General features: G+C 39.4%; 2 protein-coding genes across 2 annotated transcripts; both read right to left on the bottom strand.

The window, feature by feature from the left end:
* Nucleotides 1-1,653: 1,653 nt before the first annotated feature.
* LOC130565191 (olfactory receptor 52K2-like) lies at nucleotides 1,654-2,598 on the bottom strand. The gene has a single exon (XM_057351778.1). It carries the CDS (start codon nucleotides 2,596-2,598, stop codon nucleotides 1,654-1,656), a length of 945 nt encoding a protein of 314 aa, XP_057207761.1.
* Nucleotides 2,599-11,746: 9,148 nt separating this feature from the next.
* Nucleotides 11,747-22,683, bottom strand: LOC130565192 (olfactory receptor 52K2-like). Its single transcript, XM_057351779.1, has 3 exons — nucleotides 22,649-22,683; nucleotides 20,087-21,017; nucleotides 11,747-11,872 (listed from the first exon to the last, which is right to left on the bottom strand). Exons 1-3 carry the CDS (start codon nucleotides 22,681-22,683, stop codon nucleotides 11,747-11,749), a joined length of 1,092 nt encoding a protein of 363 aa, XP_057207762.1.
* Nucleotides 22,684-23,024: the final 341 nt, after the last annotated feature.

The raw sequence follows: 23,024 nt of genomic DNA on the forward strand, positions 1-23,024 counted from the left end.
TATCTCATCAAGACCAGATGATACGTTCCAGCTATCCAAATTGGCAGAGTGCATCGAAGATATAAAACATTGGATGACTTGTAATTTCCTTCTATTAAATTCTAATAAAACAGAGATATTACTTATTGGACCAAAGACACGTGAACAGAATATTTCGGATTATAACCTGCAAGTTGAAGGCTGCACTGTTACTCCAACAAATACAGTTAAAGACCTAGGCGTTATATTAGACAGCAACCTGTCATTTAAAAATCACATCTCAAATGTCACAAAAACAGCCTTCTTCCACCTTAGAAATGTTGCCAAATTACGAAATATTTTATGTGTTGCTGACGCAGAAAAGCTTATTCATGCATTTGTGACATAAAGACTTGACTACTGTAATGCACTACTTAGTGGTTGTTCTGCATCATCAATAAACAAACTACATTTAGTTCAGAACGCAGCTGCCAGAGATCTAACCAGGTCCAGAAAATACGATCACATAACCCCAATGGTATCAACCCTTCACTGGTTACCCATTAAGTATCGTATTGACTTTAAAGTTCTTTTAATTACTTATAAAGCCTTAAACGGTTTAGCCCCTACCTACATAACAGAGCTTCTACCACACTACAAGCCTCACGCTCTCTAAGATCTCAAAACTCCAGACTTTTGATAACACCTAGAATAACTAAATTCACCAAAGGGGGTAGAGCTTTCTCATATGTAGCACCTAAACTCTGGAATAGCCTTCCCGATACTATTCGAGGGTCAGACACACTCTCCCAATTTAAATCTAGATTAAAGACACATCTTTTCAGCAAAGCATTCACTTAATGCATAATATCCTAAATAAACCACCAGGAGACTGCATTTATTAGATGTTATTTACTAGAATAATCTTGATTGTTCTATAAACACCATGCACTGTGCTGTGTTTTACCTTTTTTTGTGTTTTTCAGTTTTTCTTATTTTCCCCTGTATAGCTGCTTTGGAACAATGCACATTGTGAAAAGCGCTATATAAATAAAATTGAATTGAATGATACTTTAACATTCAGAGGACCCCAAGTAATCCTCCTGGCTGAATGGAGGTTTGTCGATTTCTCTCAAATATTGAAAAATAGCTACTTTGATGTAATGGTTAAGCTTTTACACTTTCTGTGTCAGGTGGTGCAACCAATGTAAAACAAGGAAAATGCTATTTCATCACACGCCTTTTAATAATAATTAAAAAAAAAAAGAACTTGGTAATCATGGTTAAAAGCTAACTCGGGCATCCAATGTAAATAGTTGTAAAAGTCATGTGGTGCAACCAAGTGACTGAAGTTTAATTAGCCTAAGAATTTAGTTGTACCACCTGGCCTTTTTAAGTTGGGATTTAGATGTTATTCAACAAACAAAACTTGTCTAAACACAAAAAATATGCATTACATCCAGAAACCATTTTGAAAAGCCTTTTATGTCATTGACCCATTAACCCATCCGTTTTGCATAGCCTATATAGAAACATATCAATGTTGCATTAGTTGCCATCAGTGCTTACATGTATGTATTTGCACATCTTGTATGCCAAATTTGTTTTGTAAATGCCACATTTAACTTTTTAAACTTTGTAAATCAAAAGTCTCAGTGTATTATCATGCTAAATATTACAATTTCAACGGATTTCTTACAGGGGTAAAACCTTTATATTATTTAAAAATTGCAGAAGCTTTTGTCTTATTTCTTTTGTTCTCAGGCCATAAATGATAGGGTTAAAACAACTTGGAAAACATATGTACATCGTGCTCACAAATACACGACTACTAGAAGAAAAATTATTTTTTGTTCTGTATGACATAAAAGCAGTCAAAGCAAAAATCAAACTACAAGTCAAAACAATCAAGTGAGTAATGCAGGTATTAATGGCCTTCATTTGTGCCTTACCGGATCTGAACACAGAGACAAAAATGACAACATAAGAGACAATGATGAGAATACAATCTGCAGTTGGTATAAGGAAAGCTGTCAAAAGTCCTACTAGGTTATTGATGGATATATCACCACATGCCAACTGAACCAATGCCATGTGCTCACAAAAACAGTGATCAATGATATTTGTTACACAATATGACAGCTTTCCAGCCAGAGAGACCATGGTGATAGTCAGGAGTCCATTCCTGATGACCAGTACAACAACAAACTTCATAAAATTGCGGATTTCCATGTATTTATGATAATAAAGAGGTTCGCATATCGCAAAGTAACGGTCTATTGCCATCCACAAAAGGAAAGTAGACTGAAACGCTCCAACATAATGAATGCAAAACATTTGTATCAAACAACCAGTTAGAGATATTCCATTCCAGTTAAATAAAAAGCTGAAAAGCATGTGAGGTACAAAAAATATGGGCAAGATCAAGTGTACAACAGCCATAAGACCTATTAATACATACATAGGAGAATGTAGAGATTTTTGAGATGCGATTAAATATACGACTATGGAATTTGCAGAAATAGACAATACAAACAAGAGAAAGAAAGGGATGAATAAAAAAGGCCTCCATTCGTCTAGGCTGTAGAAACCATTCAGTTTAAAGTCTGTAAATAAATTCTGTCCAGAAAGATTCTTCATGATGATTACTCACAGTGTTCTGTTCAAACAAAAAAGCCACAAGAGAAACACTAAAGTGAATCAAATTTCCACAGTGCTTGGTTAGGTACAGTGTTAATAACCAATATGAACCAAATAACCATTGTGTTATTCCACACAGTCATGTGTTTCTGTGATTTCAATGTAAATATTAAAACACACTTAAATAAAACATATAAATATGTAAAATAACATATCAAATAATAAATAATAATAACATTTTGAGTTGTGATTAAATATTTATGTGTAATTTTTACCTTAATTTTAAGGCCTCTTTGTTATAATGTGATTTAAATCGGCAGCAGCGAGATATCAGGCCTATCATACATTAACCTGTTGAATAGAAATCTTCATATCTTTCAAGAATCATAATGCTTTGTGTTCTATGTTAAGATGAAATAAAAGTTTTACACATACTCTGATCTCTAAATACAGCATGATGTATTCCCATGGGTGCTACGCCCATAGAGGAATCTCCTTATTGCTGAATCACTGAAACCACTGCGTAAGTAAAATATTCTGAGGTATTTTAATAACTAAAAGTTATCACTTATGATAAAAACACTCCAGAAAAGATGAATGAAACTCTGTCTGAATGGAAGTCAATGATAAAGATGCTTTAGTACACTAAATAAACTCTTCTTGTGTACTAAAGCTAAAAAGAATTGTAGCTCAACTGGTTTTGAATACCAGTACTGTTTGAATAGTGCTTTAGTTATAGTGACATGTGCATTTCTGCTCTGTCTTTGGTGTAAATACTGTAAGCAGATCTGTCTGATCGGCATGCTAAGGTTTGTTAACAGACATGTGGTGTTTATAGCAAGTGAGAAAAATGAATGCATGTACCATTGCAGCCCTGTTTATCCATTAACTGTATTCACTAATAGAAATAGGCCTGAGGTCATGAGCATTAACTTGGTTGATCTTTTCACCAGTATGAAAAAAGTTTTTAAACTCTTAGCTCTAAATAATTATTGACTCTGTTTATTTGGTTGTCTCTATAGTGTATCTCAAAGGCCCTTAAGTTTTGTTGCTATAATAAGGGTCAAACTTACTTCTCACCTGTAAACATGTTAAGTAGCACTCAAGGGGCGCAGTTTCAAGACTTGAGTGGACCGAAAGACACAGGTGACATCACTGAGGGCCCAATTATTTTTATATGTGTTAATTAGACCTTGACCCCTTATTATCAAGTGATTTGGGATATCATCACCTGTGTACTGTATGTCATCAGCTTACATTGCATCAAGTGGTTACTCTTACGCTAATCTTTCAACTTTACACTTTTGCAATTTACTTTTAATGTTTCTTTTGATTGTAACAGCTTTTTTTATATAAGTATCTTTGCTTGTTAAGTGGAACTTTGTTTAATATGATGCAAATTCAATCCATTACCAAGCTCCATTGATAGATAGCAGAGAAGGTGGACTTTATTCACCATCAAACCATTTACAGTATGTGTCCCTCTTATAGCTGGAGAAACAGAAACACTGGATATGCCCTATCACCCTAAGATTTGTTGTGAAATGATGCAAGAAACAACAAAAATGACACAGGTAGGGATGTAACGATTCACCGTGAGCCGGTTTAAAATCGGTTATAATGAGTGACGATTCAAATCGGTTGAGGTGTGAACTGAATCGCAATACATTTTTTGAACAGCAGGGGCCGCTATTTTCACTGCAAATCTAAACGTGGACATGCTGATATTTCTTAAGTGCAAAAAAATCCAAGAAAAGCTCAGACAGTATTAGTTTGTTTATATTAAAGAGACTTTTTCTATTATTAATTTGTTATAAAATTGCAGTTTAGTTTTGTTATTTGAAATAAAACATTACTTTATTATACAAAGAAACGTGAAGCATTTAAGAAATAATGCAAGGGAAGTTGTTCATTTCTAATTTGTTTCAACTCATTTTGTAAAAATAAATCGTGAGTAAATCGTGAGTAAATTGTGAATAAATCGCATCGTGAGATCAGAATCGTGACTCGCATCGCATCGTGAGCTGAGTGAATCGTTACATCCCTAGACACAGGTCACAAGTGGGAAACTAAAGAGAGGTCAGGAATAACCAATAGGAAGAAATATCCAAATGCATAGAAATGTTCTAGAATATGTGTCAGAGCCGGAGTTCACAAACCTTTTTAATCCAAGACCCACCTAGATATCTCAAGAAAGACCCACCATTTTTTCAATAAGAATATGGGAAAAACACACATTTATTTCCTTTTAAGGAAATGAATTAAGTATAGTGCTGCATGAATATGGGCCTCTTTGTTGATGTTATTCGCCTTGATATTGTAATTAATGATGTTTTTTACACTTTACATTGCAGTATGTTTTCAAATGGTGAAGTACACAGTGCTCAGGCATCCTTGATTCTAATCGGCATGTCACAGCATTCCGAGGTCAGTTATTCCCTGATAAAGGCTGTGAAACAAATCCCTTCCCCTTCGCATCAGGTCCTGATCACACTATTTGTGACATAAAGTAATCAAAATCCAAGATCCTGAGCAATAAAAACGCTGGTATGAAATACATGCTTCATCTGCGCTGTAATCGCACTGGTTGCACACACAGTGTTCAAGCGCAATAAACATGTGAACCAATGAACAAGTGTCATTGTAGGCATTGGAATAGTTATAGTAAAATAGTGATAATTTTTAGGTGTAATCCACCACAACACCAAGTGGCTTTGTGCAACCTATTTTACTCCCCTCTGCAACCCACATGTACTGTAGGACTGGAACCACTGTGTTAGGCCGGATTTAGACTGCAGCCGTCTGGGGCCGGCGGGCCGCAATACTTATGTATACATTTACATTTACATTTCATTTACATTTAGTCATTTAGCAGACGCTTTTATCCAAAGCGACTTACAAAGAGTTCAGGGAGCAATAAAGCGATATGTCATACAGGAGCAATAATACAATAGATGCTAATGCCAAGTTACTAGTTTCCACAAAAGCCAGAATAATACCTGTTGAGAGAAAGAGAGACGTTTTTTTCCCCCATTTGCCTGTCAAGTATTCACAGAAGAGATAGGTTTAAAGTAGTTTTTTGAATGTTGTGAGAGATGTGGTTGACTGGACTGAGTTGTGAAGAATGTTCCACCAGGAAGGAGTTGTGAAGGAGAATGAGCGGGAAAGCGATTTACTGCCCTTTTGAGAAGGCAATACAAGACGCCGCTGGTTTGCTGAACGCAGGGTTCTTGATGGGCTGTAGGAATATAGGAGGGTGTGAAAAGTATGCTGGTGCATTTCCAGCAGTGGTGGACAGTAATGAAGTAAATTTACCTGAGTACTGTGCTTAAGTACACTTTTTGAGTATCTGTACTTTACTTGAGTATTATTTTTTCTGAGTACTTGTGACTTTAACTTCACTACATTTGAAAGACAAATATCATACTTTTTTGTCATGGCTCTGCCTCACTTAGTCATGTTTTTCTTGGTTCTGTGGCAGAGTCATGGCAAAGCCTTTGATTATGTGTGGAGAGAAACATATTATTGTCCTTTTGACAATAATATGCGTTCTCTCCAGTGTCTCATCATTAGCCCCGCCCCTCTCATTTCCTGTATTGTTTCCCGGCCGTGTCTAATGTCTTCCACCTGCCCTGTGTTGTTATCCCTCGTTTGTGTTTCCCTTTAAATGCCCTCGTATTTCATTGTCCTGTGCTCGTTCATTGTGTATTCACTGTGTTTGCTTGTCTGCTGTCATGCGCTATGTCTTTGAAAACACCACGTCTTGTTCCTGTATATGAGTTACCCCAGTTTAAGTCTAGTGTAGGTCTTGTCTAGTGTTGTTCTAGTTTAGTTTAATTAGTCTATGTCCTGTTTCGCCAATTGTCCTGTTTTATGGTTTATACCCCATCGTGGGTCTTTGTTTTTGTTTCTTTGTTTAAATAAATATCCCGTTTGTTAACCCCTTCATCACTGCCTGCCTGCAATTGGGTTCTTTCCACGAGAATGGAGAATGGTGCAGCGGGCGTCCAGTCCAATGCAGTCAGCGTCCAGTCCGGTGCAGCCGATGTCCCAGCCGGTGATCAAGCCGGTGTCCAGTCCGGTGCAGCCGGCGTCCAGTCCGTTGCAGCCGGCGTCCAGTCCGGTGCAGTCAGCGTCCAGTCCGGTGCAGCCGATGTCCCAGCCGGTGATCAAGCCGGTGTACAGTCCGGTGCAGCCGGCGTCCCAGCCGGTGATCCAGCCGGCGTCCAGTCCGGTGCAGCCAGCGTCCAATCCGGCATCCAGTCTGGCGCTGCCGGCGTTCTCGCCTGCGTTCCAGCCGGAGCCCAGCCTTGTCCCGCCGACGTTCCAGTCGGCGGTCCCTCCAGGGACTAAGACTGTTCCCCCCAGGGCTTCCCCTGTCAAGCCCCCCGGGGCTTTGCGCTTTCAAGCGCCACCCCGGACTAAGACGGTTCCCCCTTCTCCCTACCCTCATGGACTGCCCCCCATGAGCCCTTGTTTGGCCCCTCCCCCCCTCCCATGTTTGTTATTTTTTTGTCCCATCCCAATCCTGTTATTATTTTGTCATGTCTGCCGTTGATTTTGTTTTCTTTGTTTTGCCTTGTTTTGTCTGTCACCCAGTCTGTCTTGTCTTGTCCGTCTACCCCTTGGTGAGCACCTGGAGGTGCTCATTAAAGGGGGGGGCCTTCTGTCATGGCTTTGCCTCACTTAGTCATGTTGTTCTTGGTCCTGTGGCAGAGTCATGGCAAAGCCTTTGGTTATGTGTGGAGAGAAACATATTATTGTCAAAAGGACAATAATATGTTTCTCTCAAGTGTCTCGTCATTAGCCCCGCCCCTCTTGTTTCATGTATTGTTTCTCGGCCGTGTCTAATGTCTTCCACCTGCCCTGTGTTATCCCTCGTTTGTGTTTCCCTTTAAATGCCCTCATATTTCATTGTCCTGTGGTCGTTCATTGTGTATTCACTATGTTTGCTTGTCTGCTGTCATGCGCTATGTCTTTGAAAACACCACGTCTTGTTCCTGTATGTGAGTTACCCCAGTTTAAGTCTAGTGTAGGTCTTGTCTAGTGTTGTTCTAGTTTAGTTTAATTAGTCTATGTCCTGTTTAGCCAATTGTCCTGTTTTATGGATTATACCCCATCGTGGGTCTTTGTTTTTGTTTCTTTGTTTAAATAAATATCCCGTTTGTTAACCCCTTCATCACTGCCTGCCTGCAATTGGGTTCTTTCCACGAGAATCGTGACACTTTTTACTCCACTACATTTATAAAAAGGTCCAAAAGTAGAAAGTCGTTTCTATGTAGCGGGTTTTCCTGTGTGCGTAATTTTTCTGGCTTGTAATCTGCCAGACTGTTGCCAAGTATTTTAGTTTAGTTCTCGCGGTTTTCCGGCTAGCTTTGAATGGGTATTTGGCTGATTTTTTTACGCAAATCTTTGGTGGTATAGAAAGATGTTTTAGCTGTGGTAAAACTAGCAGGGAAAAGAGGAGATTAGTGACTGGTAGTCCCCTAGGTCAGCTGGATTCTTGGTCTTGCGCCATTTCCTTTCTGCGGAGGTATTGGAGGTATTGGCAATGTTAAAAAAGTCCATAATGTGGTCCTCGAGGGTGAGAGTTCCCTGGCGTAGGTGGACTAGGGCGACTGCTGGATCCATAGTTGGTCGGTCTTTCTGTAACGTAAGAGGAACCAGGCAGAGAGTAGATCCAAATTCAGTTAGAATGTAATTAAATAAACAAAGACAAAGACAAGCACAAGCACAAACCAAGGTAATCCACAGAATGAAGGAGGCACAAAAACAAAGCATGAAACAAAGACCGACACCAAACAAAGGAAACACTAGGGCTTATATACACTGGGATAACAAGAAACACCTGGGGAAACTAATTAACAAGAAAAACTACAAAGGACTACAAACATGGCACACAACAGGAAGTGACAGAAAAGTTCACAAAGACAGGGGAAACACGGACTGGGATCGTGACAATAGGCAAGTTGTAAGGATCACTGTCGAGTTCAACTGCTTTTAATTTCAGCAAATAATTTTCGTCCCATTTCTTTGTTTTTCCTTTTGAAAGCAGCAATTTTGCTGAATGGTGAACTGTGTGAAGGTGTAGGGATCAGTGGAAGTGCGCGTGTAATGTTGGGAAAACCTATAATTTTGTGTAAAAAAAGAGCAATATCTCTTCCATTCTCTTTAGACAGAGTTTTTCCTCTTTATATATAATCTCCCCAGCCTTGGAAAATTCCCACTCACATGGGATAGATGAAGATACGAGGGAGAAAGAAGCCAAGGCGAAGCCGATGGGACAGAGAGCCGAGGTGGAGTCCGGGACTCGGAGGCTGGAGGCGGAGACAGGGGATCCTCACGCTTAGGCAGACAATTTTGCCCGTTCATACAGCTGGTCAGACGCATCTCGAGGCTCAGGCTCCGGCTCTGGGGAGCTCAGTGCAGTCGTGGGGTCCCGTGCTGGCTCTTGTGTTGCAGCGGGCTCAGGCAATTTCTCTGTGTAGGGGGATGATGGCTGGCTGGTCTCTGATTCAGAAGAGGGGCTGGAGATGGAGAAATAAGGAGAAATACAGTCCATTCTTCTCCAGCACCCACTCGACAAAAGCAGCGAAACTCTCTCGAGGACCTTCAAGGACAGCTTAGCCTTTGTTGAGTTGTTAAGTCTGCACATAAAAGGTGCACAGGCACCTGTCCATATAACGCGTTAGGTAGGCAAGGTCTAAAAAGTCTGTTGTGTGGTCCACGAGGGAGCGATCCTCTTGCTTAAGGCAAAGAAGCTGAACTGCTGGGTCCGTAGCGGGAAAAAAAACAAAAGGAAAGGGAAACACTGCTAAACTTACTGTTGTTAACTATAACTATACTGTGTTATTCTGGTACGTGATGCGTGAGTAGGCCAATAATAATAATATTTAAAATTAATAATAAATCCACATATAAGGAACATAAGGAATCCCGGAGCAAGCGTAGCACAACACAAATTGTAACTAACATACGTGGTGATCCGTGACTCCTCTTCCGGAGAAGCAGAATGTATTTAGCCCATCATGTGTGTGTCTTGTCATGTCAAAATATGTCTTCAGTGCATCATGTGAACTGATGTACATCGCGCATCATGTTCAAATTAAGTGCTTCCCTGTGCTAGATGAGGCTATAGGTAGTGAAATCAAACAAATATCATTCTTACTGTTTTAGTTAGCTTACGTATGAACTAGGATAGCATGAAGCTACATGGTTAGCTAGCGATTGCACTTAAATTTTACCGAACATTCACAAAAAAGCACAATAATCTGCAATGTTGTGTATAAGCAAAATTTGTTATATTATTATAATTGCTGGTGTTATTATTATTTATTATTGTTGTTGTTTAGTTTATCAAGTGGAAGAAGTAACGTCTGTGGAACAAGCAAACGTAGCTTCGGATTATTCATAAAACAAGATATCGCAATAACATCTTTTTGATCAGACATTTAGCTACCAGTCGGGGTCCTGAAGGGTACTGATTTTGAGAGGAGCTCAATTTCTCATGACACGGGTCAAGGAAAAAACAGAACAGGGAGTAAAAATACTAGTGCCTAAATCTTTACTTTGAGGGTCCCTCAAAAGACATTTAACTGACTAGTAGCTCCTTAACCACATGTCAAATTATTCATCTAACCCACCTGACCATAACTAAACTGTAACCCATAGTCAAGTAATAAGGACAATTCAAACTTGTGCAGTTGATGAACCAAACTGTGTTATACTAAGTTCAGTACAGTCTTATAACACCACAGAATGTCCAACTGTATAATTTGACAGAAATCTGCACAGGTCTACACAGTTTTTCACAGGTTTCTGTCCATAAAAACAATGTAAAACAATAATAATAAACATTATCATTAACATAGTAGGTGTGGCCCAATGAAGCAGAAAACTTTGGGAGTTGTGGACAGACTCATGGGAACATAACATGGTGTATTTAGATATGTGGCACTGTTTCATTTCAGTCCAATGCGTAGACTGAGACTGAGGGAACTTTTTTTATAACCTTTTGTGTCACTGATGTAAGAGAACATATACTGTACTGTATTAATGTAACAATATATCCGGTTAACTTCTACTGTTATGTATGAATGTTTTGCTTGTTCAGTATAATATGGTCGTGTCATGGAACCTCTGACTTTCTAGAGGAGGTTTTTTTCTTCCGTCCTAGCACTCCTGTGCAGATTTACATTGCAGTTTAATCACAAAAACGTCAAAGTAAAGGTGAACTTATCATTATATTACATATTTTATATACAACATTGTGAGCATGTCAGCTATTTGTTTAATGTTTGAAATATGTTTAGAATACTTTTGTACAAGTATAAAATGAAAAAAAAAGTAAATTATATTGCTTTTATTATTCACTGTATTGAAATTTAGTGTAAGACCATGGAAACAACAATATTATTCAACACTGCAAAGATTTATTTATTCACATAAATGAATCTGTTTTCTTTCAACAGAACCCTACAAAAGGGTTTTTCATTATGAATTATCTTCCTGGACAAAACATTACATTTACAGACTTCAAACTGAATGGTTTCTACAACCTAGGAGAATGGAGGCCTTTGTTATTCATCCCTTTCTTTCTGATGTTTCTTTTGTCTACTGCAGCAAATTCTATCCTTATTTATTTAATCAAATCACAAAGGTCTCTGCATTCACCTATGTATGTACTAATAGGTTTTATGTCTCTTTCAAACTTAATAATGCCTATATCTTTTGTACCCCACATGCTTCTTAATTTATTATTTAACTGGAGTGGCATATCTCTGAATGGGTGTTTGATACAAATGTTTTGCATTTACTTTACTGGATCATTTAATAGTACCTTGCTTTTTTGGATGGCAATAGACCGTTACTTTGCAATATGCAAACCTCTTTATTATCAAAAATACATGGAAATCTGCAATTTTGTAAAGTTTGTTATTCCACCAGTAATGAGAAACGCTGTCTTGGTGATTGTCATGGTCTGTCTGGCTGGAAAACGTTCATATTGTACAAATATAATTGATCATTCCCTATGTGAACATATGCCATTGGTGCAGTTGGCATGTGGTGATATATCCATTAATAACTTTGTAGGTCTTCTTAATGCTTTTGTTATACCGATTACAGATTTTGTTCTTATTTCTCTTTCTTATGTTGTCATTTTTACCTCAGTGTTCAAATCTGGAAAGGCACAAATGAAGGCCATTAATACCTGCATTACGCATTTATTTGTTTTGACAGTTAGTTTGATTTGTGCCTTGATGGCTTTTTTGATGTACAGAATAAGGAATAACATTTCTTCCAACAGCCGTATATTCATAAGCATCTTATATTTACTCGGTCCAAGTTGTTGTAACCCAATAATCTATGGATGGAGAACAAAAGAAATAAGACAGACATTTTTTAAGTTTATGAACATAAAGGTCTTGCCTTTTTTGGAAAAATGAATGACTTTTCTAAATAAATTGATATATGGATGACAAAACAAAGAATACACAGAGCTAATGTTTTGTCAAGAACTTCTTGTTTGTAATGAAAATAAAATGTGCTGTAAATAACTGCATTAAAAATTCTTAATCAATGAAGCAATACTATGTTTTCCTAATTTAAAACATTAGATGACAAATGAACAAAACGAAGAGCAGTCCTGAGCAGGACTCATGGCCTTATCTGCAACTGCATCACACAGATGCTCTTTACATGTACAGAGTAATTATAAAATACACAGCAGTAATGACAATCACTTTAAGCAAACAACAAACAATGAAAACTGAAAAACTAAGGGTGTCTTTGCTAGTGACATGTGAGATTGACAAGCGAAGCCTTATCAAAAACAGCTAAATGTTATTAAAGGGGTCATATGGCGTGAATACGTGTTTTTCTGTGTCTTTGGTGTGTTATAAGTTGCCCATGCATGTATTAGACATGTAAAATTGCAAAAATTAAAGTAACAAAAGATGCATTCCATCAGAAAGCGAACGCTCACTCAGACCTACCTGAAACGCCTTGTGTAACCCCCCCCCCACAAACCTACATCAGTTTAAAGCTACATACATAAACCAATGATTGATATAAGTTATGAGACAATAAGGCAACCTACTGTTATTCAGTTGTTAAGTGGTGACATAAGGAATACCTTTTTCGGGTCCAAGCGTCCATTCATTTCAAGCGGGGCTACAGCTTGAACAGTTGTTTATGAGTACTGTTCACTCATTTTGCAAATTTAAGCAAAACATGTGTTAACTGAAAGTATATGGACCTTTTTTGACACATTTGCATGGGTGTGTTTTCATGAACATTATACTCAATACAGAAACGAAGTGTTCGCTTGCTCTTGGACTATTGAGGTAAAAAAAATGTTTTTTTTTTGAGAGAGTGTCTAATTAAGCTCACATAGTAAGAAGCTGAAAAGGTGTTTGGCATTAATACCATTTCGATTTCAAATGCTATGGTTGTTATTGTGATGCTATTTCATGGTGTTTAAATGTGTTTTATTGATGGTGTGTGAATCCTAATAACCATCTTTATATTTGTACTGTAGGTTTCTTTGTTATATTTTGCAATTGCTGTTTTGCTGTATATGTGAAGGCATATGTATTGTTGTGGCTTCCCACCCAGACTATAAGACTGATTTGACCTACTCAATGCCCGATTCTGCCCCCAGACAGAAACAAAAGTTACCACACAGAGGTGGTATGCGTCTGGAGACTCAAGTGGGACTTCTACAAGCTGAAGTATCAATGTTACAACAGTTTCTCAGTGACTCTCTCAAATTGCAGCAAGGTATCCTAGAATGCTTTGAACCTCCTGTTGATGATACCCCTACAGTGCCATATACACGGCTACCCCCCTGTGGCCAGCTCAACACCTTACAATCAAGCTCAACCCGACCAGGTGCCATCACCAGCTATGATCAGTGGAAATGTTCCATTTAGAAATGTGACCTGTCCACTGTAGGAAACTTTTTCCTCGTCAAAGCAGAGACCATGAGACATTGGGATATCTTTCATACAGAAGTTCTCTTTATTGAGGACTCGCTGTGCGTCGCTGTAGTCATCCAAGTCTGACTTTTAGTTCAGCACAGTAGAGTTTTATACCTTTCAAGGGGGTGGGATACATAGAGGTGGAGATGATTTACACAAAGCATGCAAATGCAATACAGGAATCAGCCCATTACTGGAATTGTCCCAGCCAAGGTCTCATCAGCATAACAGTGTCATTCAAATGCATAGGTGATAATCCAATCAGCCTGACAGTATTGCCCATACCTTCACATTATCATAGAGACAAAGGTTTAGCTGTGCCTTGAGTTTAGCATTCACCTTTAACTTGGGACCCTGCCCAATGATCAGGAAGTGAATAAAGACAAAAGGGTATTGTCTCAGACATCTGGGCTGCCTGACTTGATCTTCTTAGAATGTAATCGTCTTTACCTCAAAATGTGAAACATAATGTACATAACCTTAATCTAGATATAAAATTGTATAAATTTGTAATCCCACACCACCTCAACCAAATTCTTGTGATAATACAAGCATAATCCTTGCATCTGTGTTGTATCAATCTAAGATGTGTTTGCGGGAGACGGAGGTGTAACTCCTGAAGATTGTCTTCAATCAGTCAATGTTTATAGAACAACCCTTGATTTGACTGATGCCCAAATTCTGCTCGAGTTGCAACGCTTTTTGGCTAAAGAACCTAAGAAAGGGTTCACTGTCCTTGACACGTTGTTACATGGGTCCAATTCTGTGTTTTCTTTAGGAAAGTCTTTCTTCCTTCTGACAGCCAGTAACAAATACTGAGAGGTATCCTGGGCCTTTTTTAAAGCCCTGAAGAACCCCTTCCTACCTTTGTGGCCCACATATTGAGTGAGTTCAAAAAGCTAAAATCCCCCGTTCTGAGCAAGAACAAATTGACCTAATTTACAAACATGCTCTTGAAAAGTACAGAGTTGCACTTTATGGAACTTCTGTTTCCTCAGTCATGGATCTTCTTTTGAGAGCTCATGAGCTCCATGCTGTTCTGGGGCAGAGTAAATGCTTTTGCCTTCTGCACAAACTAAAGCTAAAGCTGGCAAGGAAATTTGCTGTTACAAGTGCTTAAGGCCTGGCTTCACTTCTCGTACATGTCCAGATTGTAATTCATTTCCTAGGGTGAACTCACAGCAAAGCGAGCCCAAAAGCGAGGTGATGTGCAATCAAGACCTAGTCAAGATGCAAGGGAAACTAACAAACTTTAATGCACAGATGAAGCGCATGGAGAAATGTTTGTCAGGCAGAAGGGAAACTTCAGGGGAGGGAGGAGAATTCACGGAGGCAAGGTGTCAGTGACAGTGTCAGCATCTAGAGATGCAAAGTTGGAGGGACGAGAGGATGTCACTTCAGCAGAGAGGGTGCTAGGGGAGAGAGAGTGAAGGTTCGGTCTTAAATAATCTGGTGGTGGTGTAGGTGCATGTGGAAAGTAGCACGTTGAAAGTGATGGTGGTCAGAAATGTAAAGAGGTGTGAATTTAATGTTATCTGTGGTGCAGTTACAGGTGTAGATGAGATCAAACTGGTTTCCTGATCTGTGAGTTCCAGCTGTGGAGAGGCTTCTAAGTCAGAAGCATAGAGTTTCTCCATCCTCCGCAAATGATGAGAGAAGCACATCTAACTCTTCAATGAAGTTGTGAAGAGGACCTGGGGGGCAGTAAGTACAACAACACTAAGCTGAGTAGTAGAAGTGATATTAACATCATGGTATTCAAATGAATAGTTGTTGCATAATGAAGATAGTGTGGAATATTTCCAAATATTTTTGAAAGCAAACCTGTGCCTCCTCCTCTTCCAGTTTGGCGGGGAGAGTGAGAGAAGGAGTAGTTTGTGGAGAGAGCAGTGGGTGTGGCTGAGTCCTCAGGACGAATCCATGTCTCAGTAAGACCTAGAATGTGAATGTCAGACTGGCTAGCAAAAGCATGGATGAAGTCAGCCTTGTTCACAGCTGACTGGTAGTTCCAGAGACCCACAGAGAGAGAAGGTGTAGAAGGGGAGGTGTGAATGGGTTAGAACACTGTCTGCAGTGGAGTACAGGAATAAACTGGAAACACATGCTGTTAGTATACAAGGAAAGAGAAAGAAAGGTATATTAAGTATATTAAATATACTAAAGTATAAGTATGTGTTGGGACTAGCACGAACAGAATACCAGCTGAACACGACTTATTGATTAGCAAAACAAAGCCTGAACGACTTGAATGGGCCACGGATCAAACAGCGAAACACGGAGCAAACTTGCTCTGTGCTTTTAAGTGCAAAACTATAATGTCTAGCAATAACGAGCGGCTAAAGGCACCTTAATATGACTTCAGTAATACAGTACACAACAGAAGAAAAACGCTAACACCTTAGCACTCAGTCAACGAGTAGATTAAATATACAAGCACAAATAATCTTAACTAACAACAGGCAACAATCTAGGCAACAGTAAAACAGGGTAAACAGGGTAAAGAGCAGACTTACGCACTACTGTAGTCTTCTGCTGACTAATAGCTCCTCTTAAATTGATACAGTTTACATTTACGTTTACCAGTATAAATTATTTTTATTACAGTAGAAAAAATGACAATGTGATGTTACTGTCACAGTTCATGTTTTCATGTCTTTTATTTTACCATGTTTCCTGTTTATCATGTGATTCCCTGTAATTTGATTTTGCTCATGTGATTTTGCCATGTGCCTCCCTTGTCAGTAGGCTTGTTCTACTGCTGCGCAGATCAACTGCTGCCTGACAAAAGCAATGCATTCTAGGGTGTCATGGAGGGGAACGTTGTCCACAGCTCACCACACGATCACAGGGGTCCCTCAGGGATCATAGCTTGGACCACTACTTTTCTCCATTTCTCATTTCACCCAGATTATCCCACAGTAGCAGCAAGCATTACATCCTGTCTAGAAGACATCTCAGTTGGATGAAAAAGCACCACCTCCAGCTGAACCTAGCCAAGAACGAGCTGTTTGTATTCCTGGCCCACCCCACGATGCAGCATGATCTCACTATCCAACTTGGCAATACAACCATTACTCTATTTAAAACAGCCAGGAACCTCTGAGTAATCTTTGATGACCAGCTGTTCTTCATTGGTCACATTGCAAAGACAATGCGGTCATGCCGATTTGCATAATATAACATCAGTAAGATCAGGCTCTACCTTGCTGAGCATGCAGCACAACTCCTTTTTCCAGGCCTTTTTAATCTCCAGGTTGGACTACTGCAATGCTCTCCTTGCTGGTCTTACTGCCAAGACAATCAAACCACTCCAGCTGGTTCAGAACGCAGCAGCAGCACTGCTCATCTTCCAGGAGCCCAAAAGAGCTCATGTGGCACGTCTCTTCATCTCCCACTACTGCCTACCGATTGAAGCCTGTATGCCCTAAGTCACTGATGCTTGCTTACAGAACTATCACTGACGGCTATCCTGATTTTGCCAAGTGGTTGATGTCCTTAGGACAACATTTAAATCAACCAATCAGATTTCAGAAATAAGTTTACAGTTTATTTTAAATTTAATCTTACAACCAGGATTAGGTGCTTCTAGACCATCGTTTTTCACTTATCATTTCCCTCTGATTTTAGGGGTAAATTATGGTTAGGGTTGGGGTTTGGTGTGGGTTTAGGTTTTAGGTTTTATTTATAAAAATGTTGTCCTTAGGTCAACAAAATATGTTGCCCTGAGGACATCAACCACTTGGCAGAATTAGGTCCAGCATCACTGACTGAATGAATTAGCAGTGAATTAACGGTGCCTTGAAATACCTTCACAAAACGGCACTAAATCACTTACCCTCTCCTTCTCCTTCACTACTTCTTGCTTGTGGAACGATCTTCCAAATGCAGTCCGATCAACCACATTTCTCACAACATTCAAAAAACTACTTTTTTGGGAAGGAAATGATCTTTTCCTTGAATACTTTACTGGTAAATGTTAACTTCTCTAAAAAAATCTTCTCAACAGGTATAGTTCTGGCTTTGGTAAAACTAGTATCTTGGTATAAGCACTTATTGTATTATTGCCTCCTTATGAAAAATCGCTTTGGATTAAAGGGTCTGCAAAATGCCTTAATACAAATGTAGATACATTCTGGTTAGAAAATTTGTCAGACTTAATTCAGCTCTGCAGCAACCTTACGATCACATGTGCCATCAAAGTACCGTGAGAGCATAATGAGACCAGCGCCCTAGGTCAAGCGCTGCAGTAGCTAAAAATTGCTGCGAAAGCTTTGATGACCACACACTTTATTTTCATTGGCCAGAATGTACACGTGTATGTAAGACATGTGTTGCATTTTTATTCTGACACACTCGGTTATGCTTACACAAAGTTTTCATATCACTGATCTTAATGGAAAACATACAGCTAGGTATCACATTCCCCTCATCTGTAATAAAGAAAGCATAATCCCGTGGTCAGCTGTAGGTTCAGGATTGTACAGGAGCCATAAAGTGTCCAACTGACGGGCATCTCTTTACTCCTTCCCACCTGCAACTGGTAGATTTCTCCAGCAAGTAGCAGGCTAGTAAAGTTCAACTTGAACAAACCTAATGTGACATGTTGTCATTGGTTAATTGTCTGATTGTTCACAAGTGTTCCTTGGTCAGGGCAGTAATGGATATTAGCGGGGTTAATATTTTATCGGGAGAAGTTGGTTCTGACAAAGAAAAATACAGCCACAACAAAAATACAACGTAGGTTGATTTTTTAACAAGTTCCAGGTGTAAGGAGAGTAGAGATAATAATAGAGTTACAAAACTCTGGTCCCTGGTGGAATACAATGATCAGGCCCTTGTATTGAGCGGATCTTCTTTTACTGTGGGGACTGTGGAATAAGCACCCCACAATTCCACAGTACCCACCACACCAGAGCCTGCTCACATCATGCCTGCCAAGCCAGAGTCATCAGCCAAGATGACCATCACCACAGAGTCAGGGCCAAGACGGACATCAACACTTGGGCCAAAACAGACAAGTCTGGTGATTTCTGCTCTTCCCACCATGGTCAAGATGGCCACCTCTGAGATTCCATTGGTCCCTGCCTTTTCCAGAATGGCTGTCCCTGAACTTCTTTTGCTCCTTTCCTCAGCCAGGATAGCCGCTCTGGACTCTCCTGTGTCTTGGCCTTCAACACCACTGGCTCTGCCATGGATTCGAGCGCCACCCTTGTGCTCTGCTGCCGGCTCCACCATGGCTTCCTAGACCACCGACAGGCAGAGGACATCAAAAAACCGCAAGAGCAATTTCTGTCAAAAAAAGTCTTGTGGCGCTACATAAAGTCCAACACACCAAAATGTCATGTTGTCTTTGTTCGTATAACCATTGTTGATAAATGTCAAAGATTGTTGTTTGAAGTTCATGTTTTTGTTTGGATTATGAATAAACTGTACTTTGGTTCTGTAAAACTCATAGACTTTCATGTTAGAGTTATATGTGTCATGAATCTATGTTTGACTGTCAGTGCCACTCAGAACCTGTTTTTTTATGCATAATGGAAGTGACTGAGACTGTGAGTGCATATACTGTGAAGCACAACACGTTAAACTATTTAGTAGTAAACTATTTAACATTAACATAAGTAAAACATTTAGAAGAAATAAAATATTTTTTAGACTCATCTCAGCAAGATGTACAGAATCAGAATTTCAAACCAGCAAGTATATTTGTACCTAGAGGTGATCACTGGTTAACTTGCTCATCTAACAAAGCCCAATGGTCCGAACGCTTTACACACATTTGGTTTTACTAGAGCATGTAAGAAAGACCTCTTTTTTAAATATACATTTTTCAAACAATAGTCTATTTATCATAGGTCACATATCTTGTCAACTAAATGTATATTGATTTGCAATTTGTTTTAAATTTGCACTCAAAAACAAGACACAATGCTAAGAAAACTTAAACAAAAACTTTATTTACTCTATTCCTTTTTAAAAGATAAATAAAATTGTATGTGTATGTTTCGTTGGTATTTTTGAAATATTATCTGAAGCTCAGTTTTGAGAGTAATTTAAGGAAGCTTGGCAAAAATACACACAACGCTTTTGCAAAGTTTATTTGGACAAAGAAGTATGACTACAATATTGGTTATTCTGTTTTCCTATACATTGCATTTTTTGAAGTAAACAAACATCCCAACAGTACTAATAAAAATCACCATACACATGCATTTAATTTCAAAACAAAGACATAATGCTTAAGTAATTTGTTATGAAGGTAACATACAACACGTTTTTTACACACTTGTGTGCTCTTTAGTTAACCCATTCAATTTTGCTCACACAACAATTGTGTTATACACACATGTAATAGCCTTTTAAAATCCAATACTGAATTATAACAAGATTTACCTGCTCCTGACTAATAATTTTTAGTGCATTATATTGAGAGAAAAATCCATTTTTTATTTGGATTTGGGAAAGACCTTTACATTGTTAATAAACTTTAGAAATGTTAGTCTTATTTCTTTTGTTCTTACTCCGTAAATAATAGGGTTAAAGCAACTTGGAAAAAGTATGTACATTGTGCTTACAAATACATGACTATCAGGTGAAAATGTATTTTGTGTTCTGTATGACAGAAATGCAGTCATTGCCAAAGTCAAAGTAACTGACATAACAATCAAGTGGGTAATGCAGGTATTAAAGGCCTTCATATGACCCTTACCAGATTTGAACACTGAGATGAAAATCACAATATATGAAACAGAAACTAGAATACAATCTGCAGCTGGTATAAGGAAAGCTGTCAAAAGTCCTACTAAATTATTAATGAATATATCTCCACATGCTAACTGAACCAATGCCATGTGCTCACAAAAACAGTGATCAATAACATTTGTTTCACAAAATGACAGTTTTCCAGCCAGAATGACGACAGACATTACAAATGCTGCATTCCTGATGACTGGCAACACAACAAACTTTAGAAAGTTAGAGAGTTCCACGTATTTATGATAATAAAGAGGTCTGCATATCGCAAAGTAACGGTCTATTGCCATCCATAAAAGCAAAGTCGAATGAAATGCTCCAAAGAAATGAAGACCAAACATTTGTATCAAACAACCAGTCAGAGATATTCCATTCCAATTGAATAAAAAGCTAAGCAGCATGTGAGGTACAAACAAAATAGGCAATATGAAGTCTCCAACTGCCAAAAGACCTATTAGTACATACATAGGAGAATGCAGAGATCTCTGTGATATGATTAAATATATGAGAATAGAATTAGCAAAGATTGACAATATGAACATTAGAAAGAAAGGGATGAATAAAAAAGGCCTCCATTCTTCTAGACTGTAGAAACCATTCAGTTTGAAGTCTGTATATGAAATATTCTGTGCAGAAAAATTCTTCATGCTGATCACCTTTTCACACACAAACAAAGCAATAAAACTATTAGAAGAAAATGTGTTTAATCAAGAAAACCAACCTGCATAATAGCACATTTGTCACATTATGAGAATGTATATATCTCTGTACTGTTGTATAGTACATATCTTATCAAAATGCTAATAACAAAATGCATATACAGATTTTCAGTATGTAATGACTAAGTTTACCTTAATTCCAAGGCTGCTTTGTTTGTTATAACGTGAAATAAATCAGCACAAAAAGCTGGAGAGAGAGAGAGATAGAGAGAGATTACATTAGAATCTGACAAAAAATATAAAAAACATACATTATACATATTTCTCACTTTACTGTTTTCTTCTCAGCAGAGTCTTGTTTCAGTTATAATGCCATGTCCTACATCTCAAAGTGAAATGAATGCTTGACAGATATCATGGAGCCTTAATATGCCATGCTGTGTTCCCATGAGTCTATGGACTGCTACCATCCCTAGCACTGTCAAGAAAAACATTAATTAAACATAAGGACACAAAGTAAGACAATGATTAGAGAACAGAAGGACAGAAGAGAGGAATTTTGTTTTAGAAGTTCCCCAGGGATCAGTTTTAGTCCCCCTCATTTTCTTTTTGTTTCTTTGGGAGACATAATTAGGTAACAAAGAATTGCCAAATCTTTACCATTTCTTTGGAACTTCTTATTACCTATAAATTCTTCATAGGTTAATTAGGTTACATTGAACATTGCATTTATTATCATATTATCATACTCTTGACAGGTCGTAAGGTCTAAACCTGGGAGCAGTTCTCATGGGAACACATCATGGTATATTTACGGGCTATGATGTCAGGAAATTGCAGGGATGAACCCAAGCGCAGATTATTTGACAAAAATACAAAACAAAGACCCATGAGGGGGTAAAATAACAATGACAAAGGGATAAATAATCACAGACTACACAGGAACGTAAACTAACTAAAACAACACTAGACAAACACTTACACTGACTAAACTCGACTTGATTAAATGTCACGGGCAGGAACACGAAGCAATGTCAACCAAGACATGGAACAAAATGAACTAGCACAGGACAGAAGACACAAGGTCATTATATAGGGAGACTAACAAGGGGTAAATTAACACCAGGTGTGGGTAATGAGACACAGGCGGGAAGCTTTATTTTAAGGGCACATGGCATCCTCGGTGGGGGTGGTCTCCCTCGGGTTGATGCACATGCGACCGCTCCAACACTGGCTACAGAGTCGGGTTCCCTGGAGAGCGTGGCACACTGGCAGCAGGCTTATGGTCATCACGCCTCTCTGCCGATGCACCCTAACCCCCTGGTCTTCAATGACCTTTTTGGCGGACAGGGGTCCCCTAGGGCAGGTCTCAAGGCACGTCGGGGTGACAACGGTTGCCTCCCTGCAGGTTTGGGGTGCCGTGTGCAACGGGCACGCAGTGTCAGGGTGGTGGACGGGCCCCTGCCTGTGTTGGCATACCAACTGCCTAGAGTTGTTGGCTGTGCAACTTGCACTGAAGGGGCTGCAGCCTCTCGTGCAGGTCAAGCAGTCGACAGGGTGGCATTCGCTCACGGCAGTTAAGTCAGCAGGTGATCAGCTCCCTGTGAGCCACACATATCCCAGGCGACCTGAACCAGACAGCCGACGCGCTCTCACCTCAGTCGATGCCTCGTGGAGAGTGGCGACTCCATCCCCGTGCAGTCCGGCTCATATGGGAGCAGTTCGGCCAGGCGCAGGTGGACCTGTTGCCTCCCCGGACTCCTCCCATTGCCCGCTTTGGTACTCCCTGACCGAGGGACCCCTCGGCACGGATGCCTTAGCACACAGCTGGCCGCGGGGCAAGCGGAAGTACGCCTTCTCCCCAGTGAGCCTCATTGCACAGGTCTTGTGCAAGGTCAGGGAAGAGGAGCATCAAGTGGTACTAGTTGCGCCCTATTGGCCCAACCGGATTTGGTTCTCAGAGCTAGATGGAGGGAACAATATGTTGTGTCTTCATGCCACAATGCTTCGCTGACCCGCTGCAGTGACCGGG

Source organism: Triplophysa rosa, linkage group LG14 (assembly GCF_024868665.1).
Source record: "Triplophysa rosa linkage group LG14, Trosa_1v2, whole genome shotgun sequence".
Lineage (NCBI taxonomy): Eukaryota > Metazoa > Chordata > Actinopteri > Cypriniformes > Nemacheilidae > Triplophysa > Triplophysa rosa.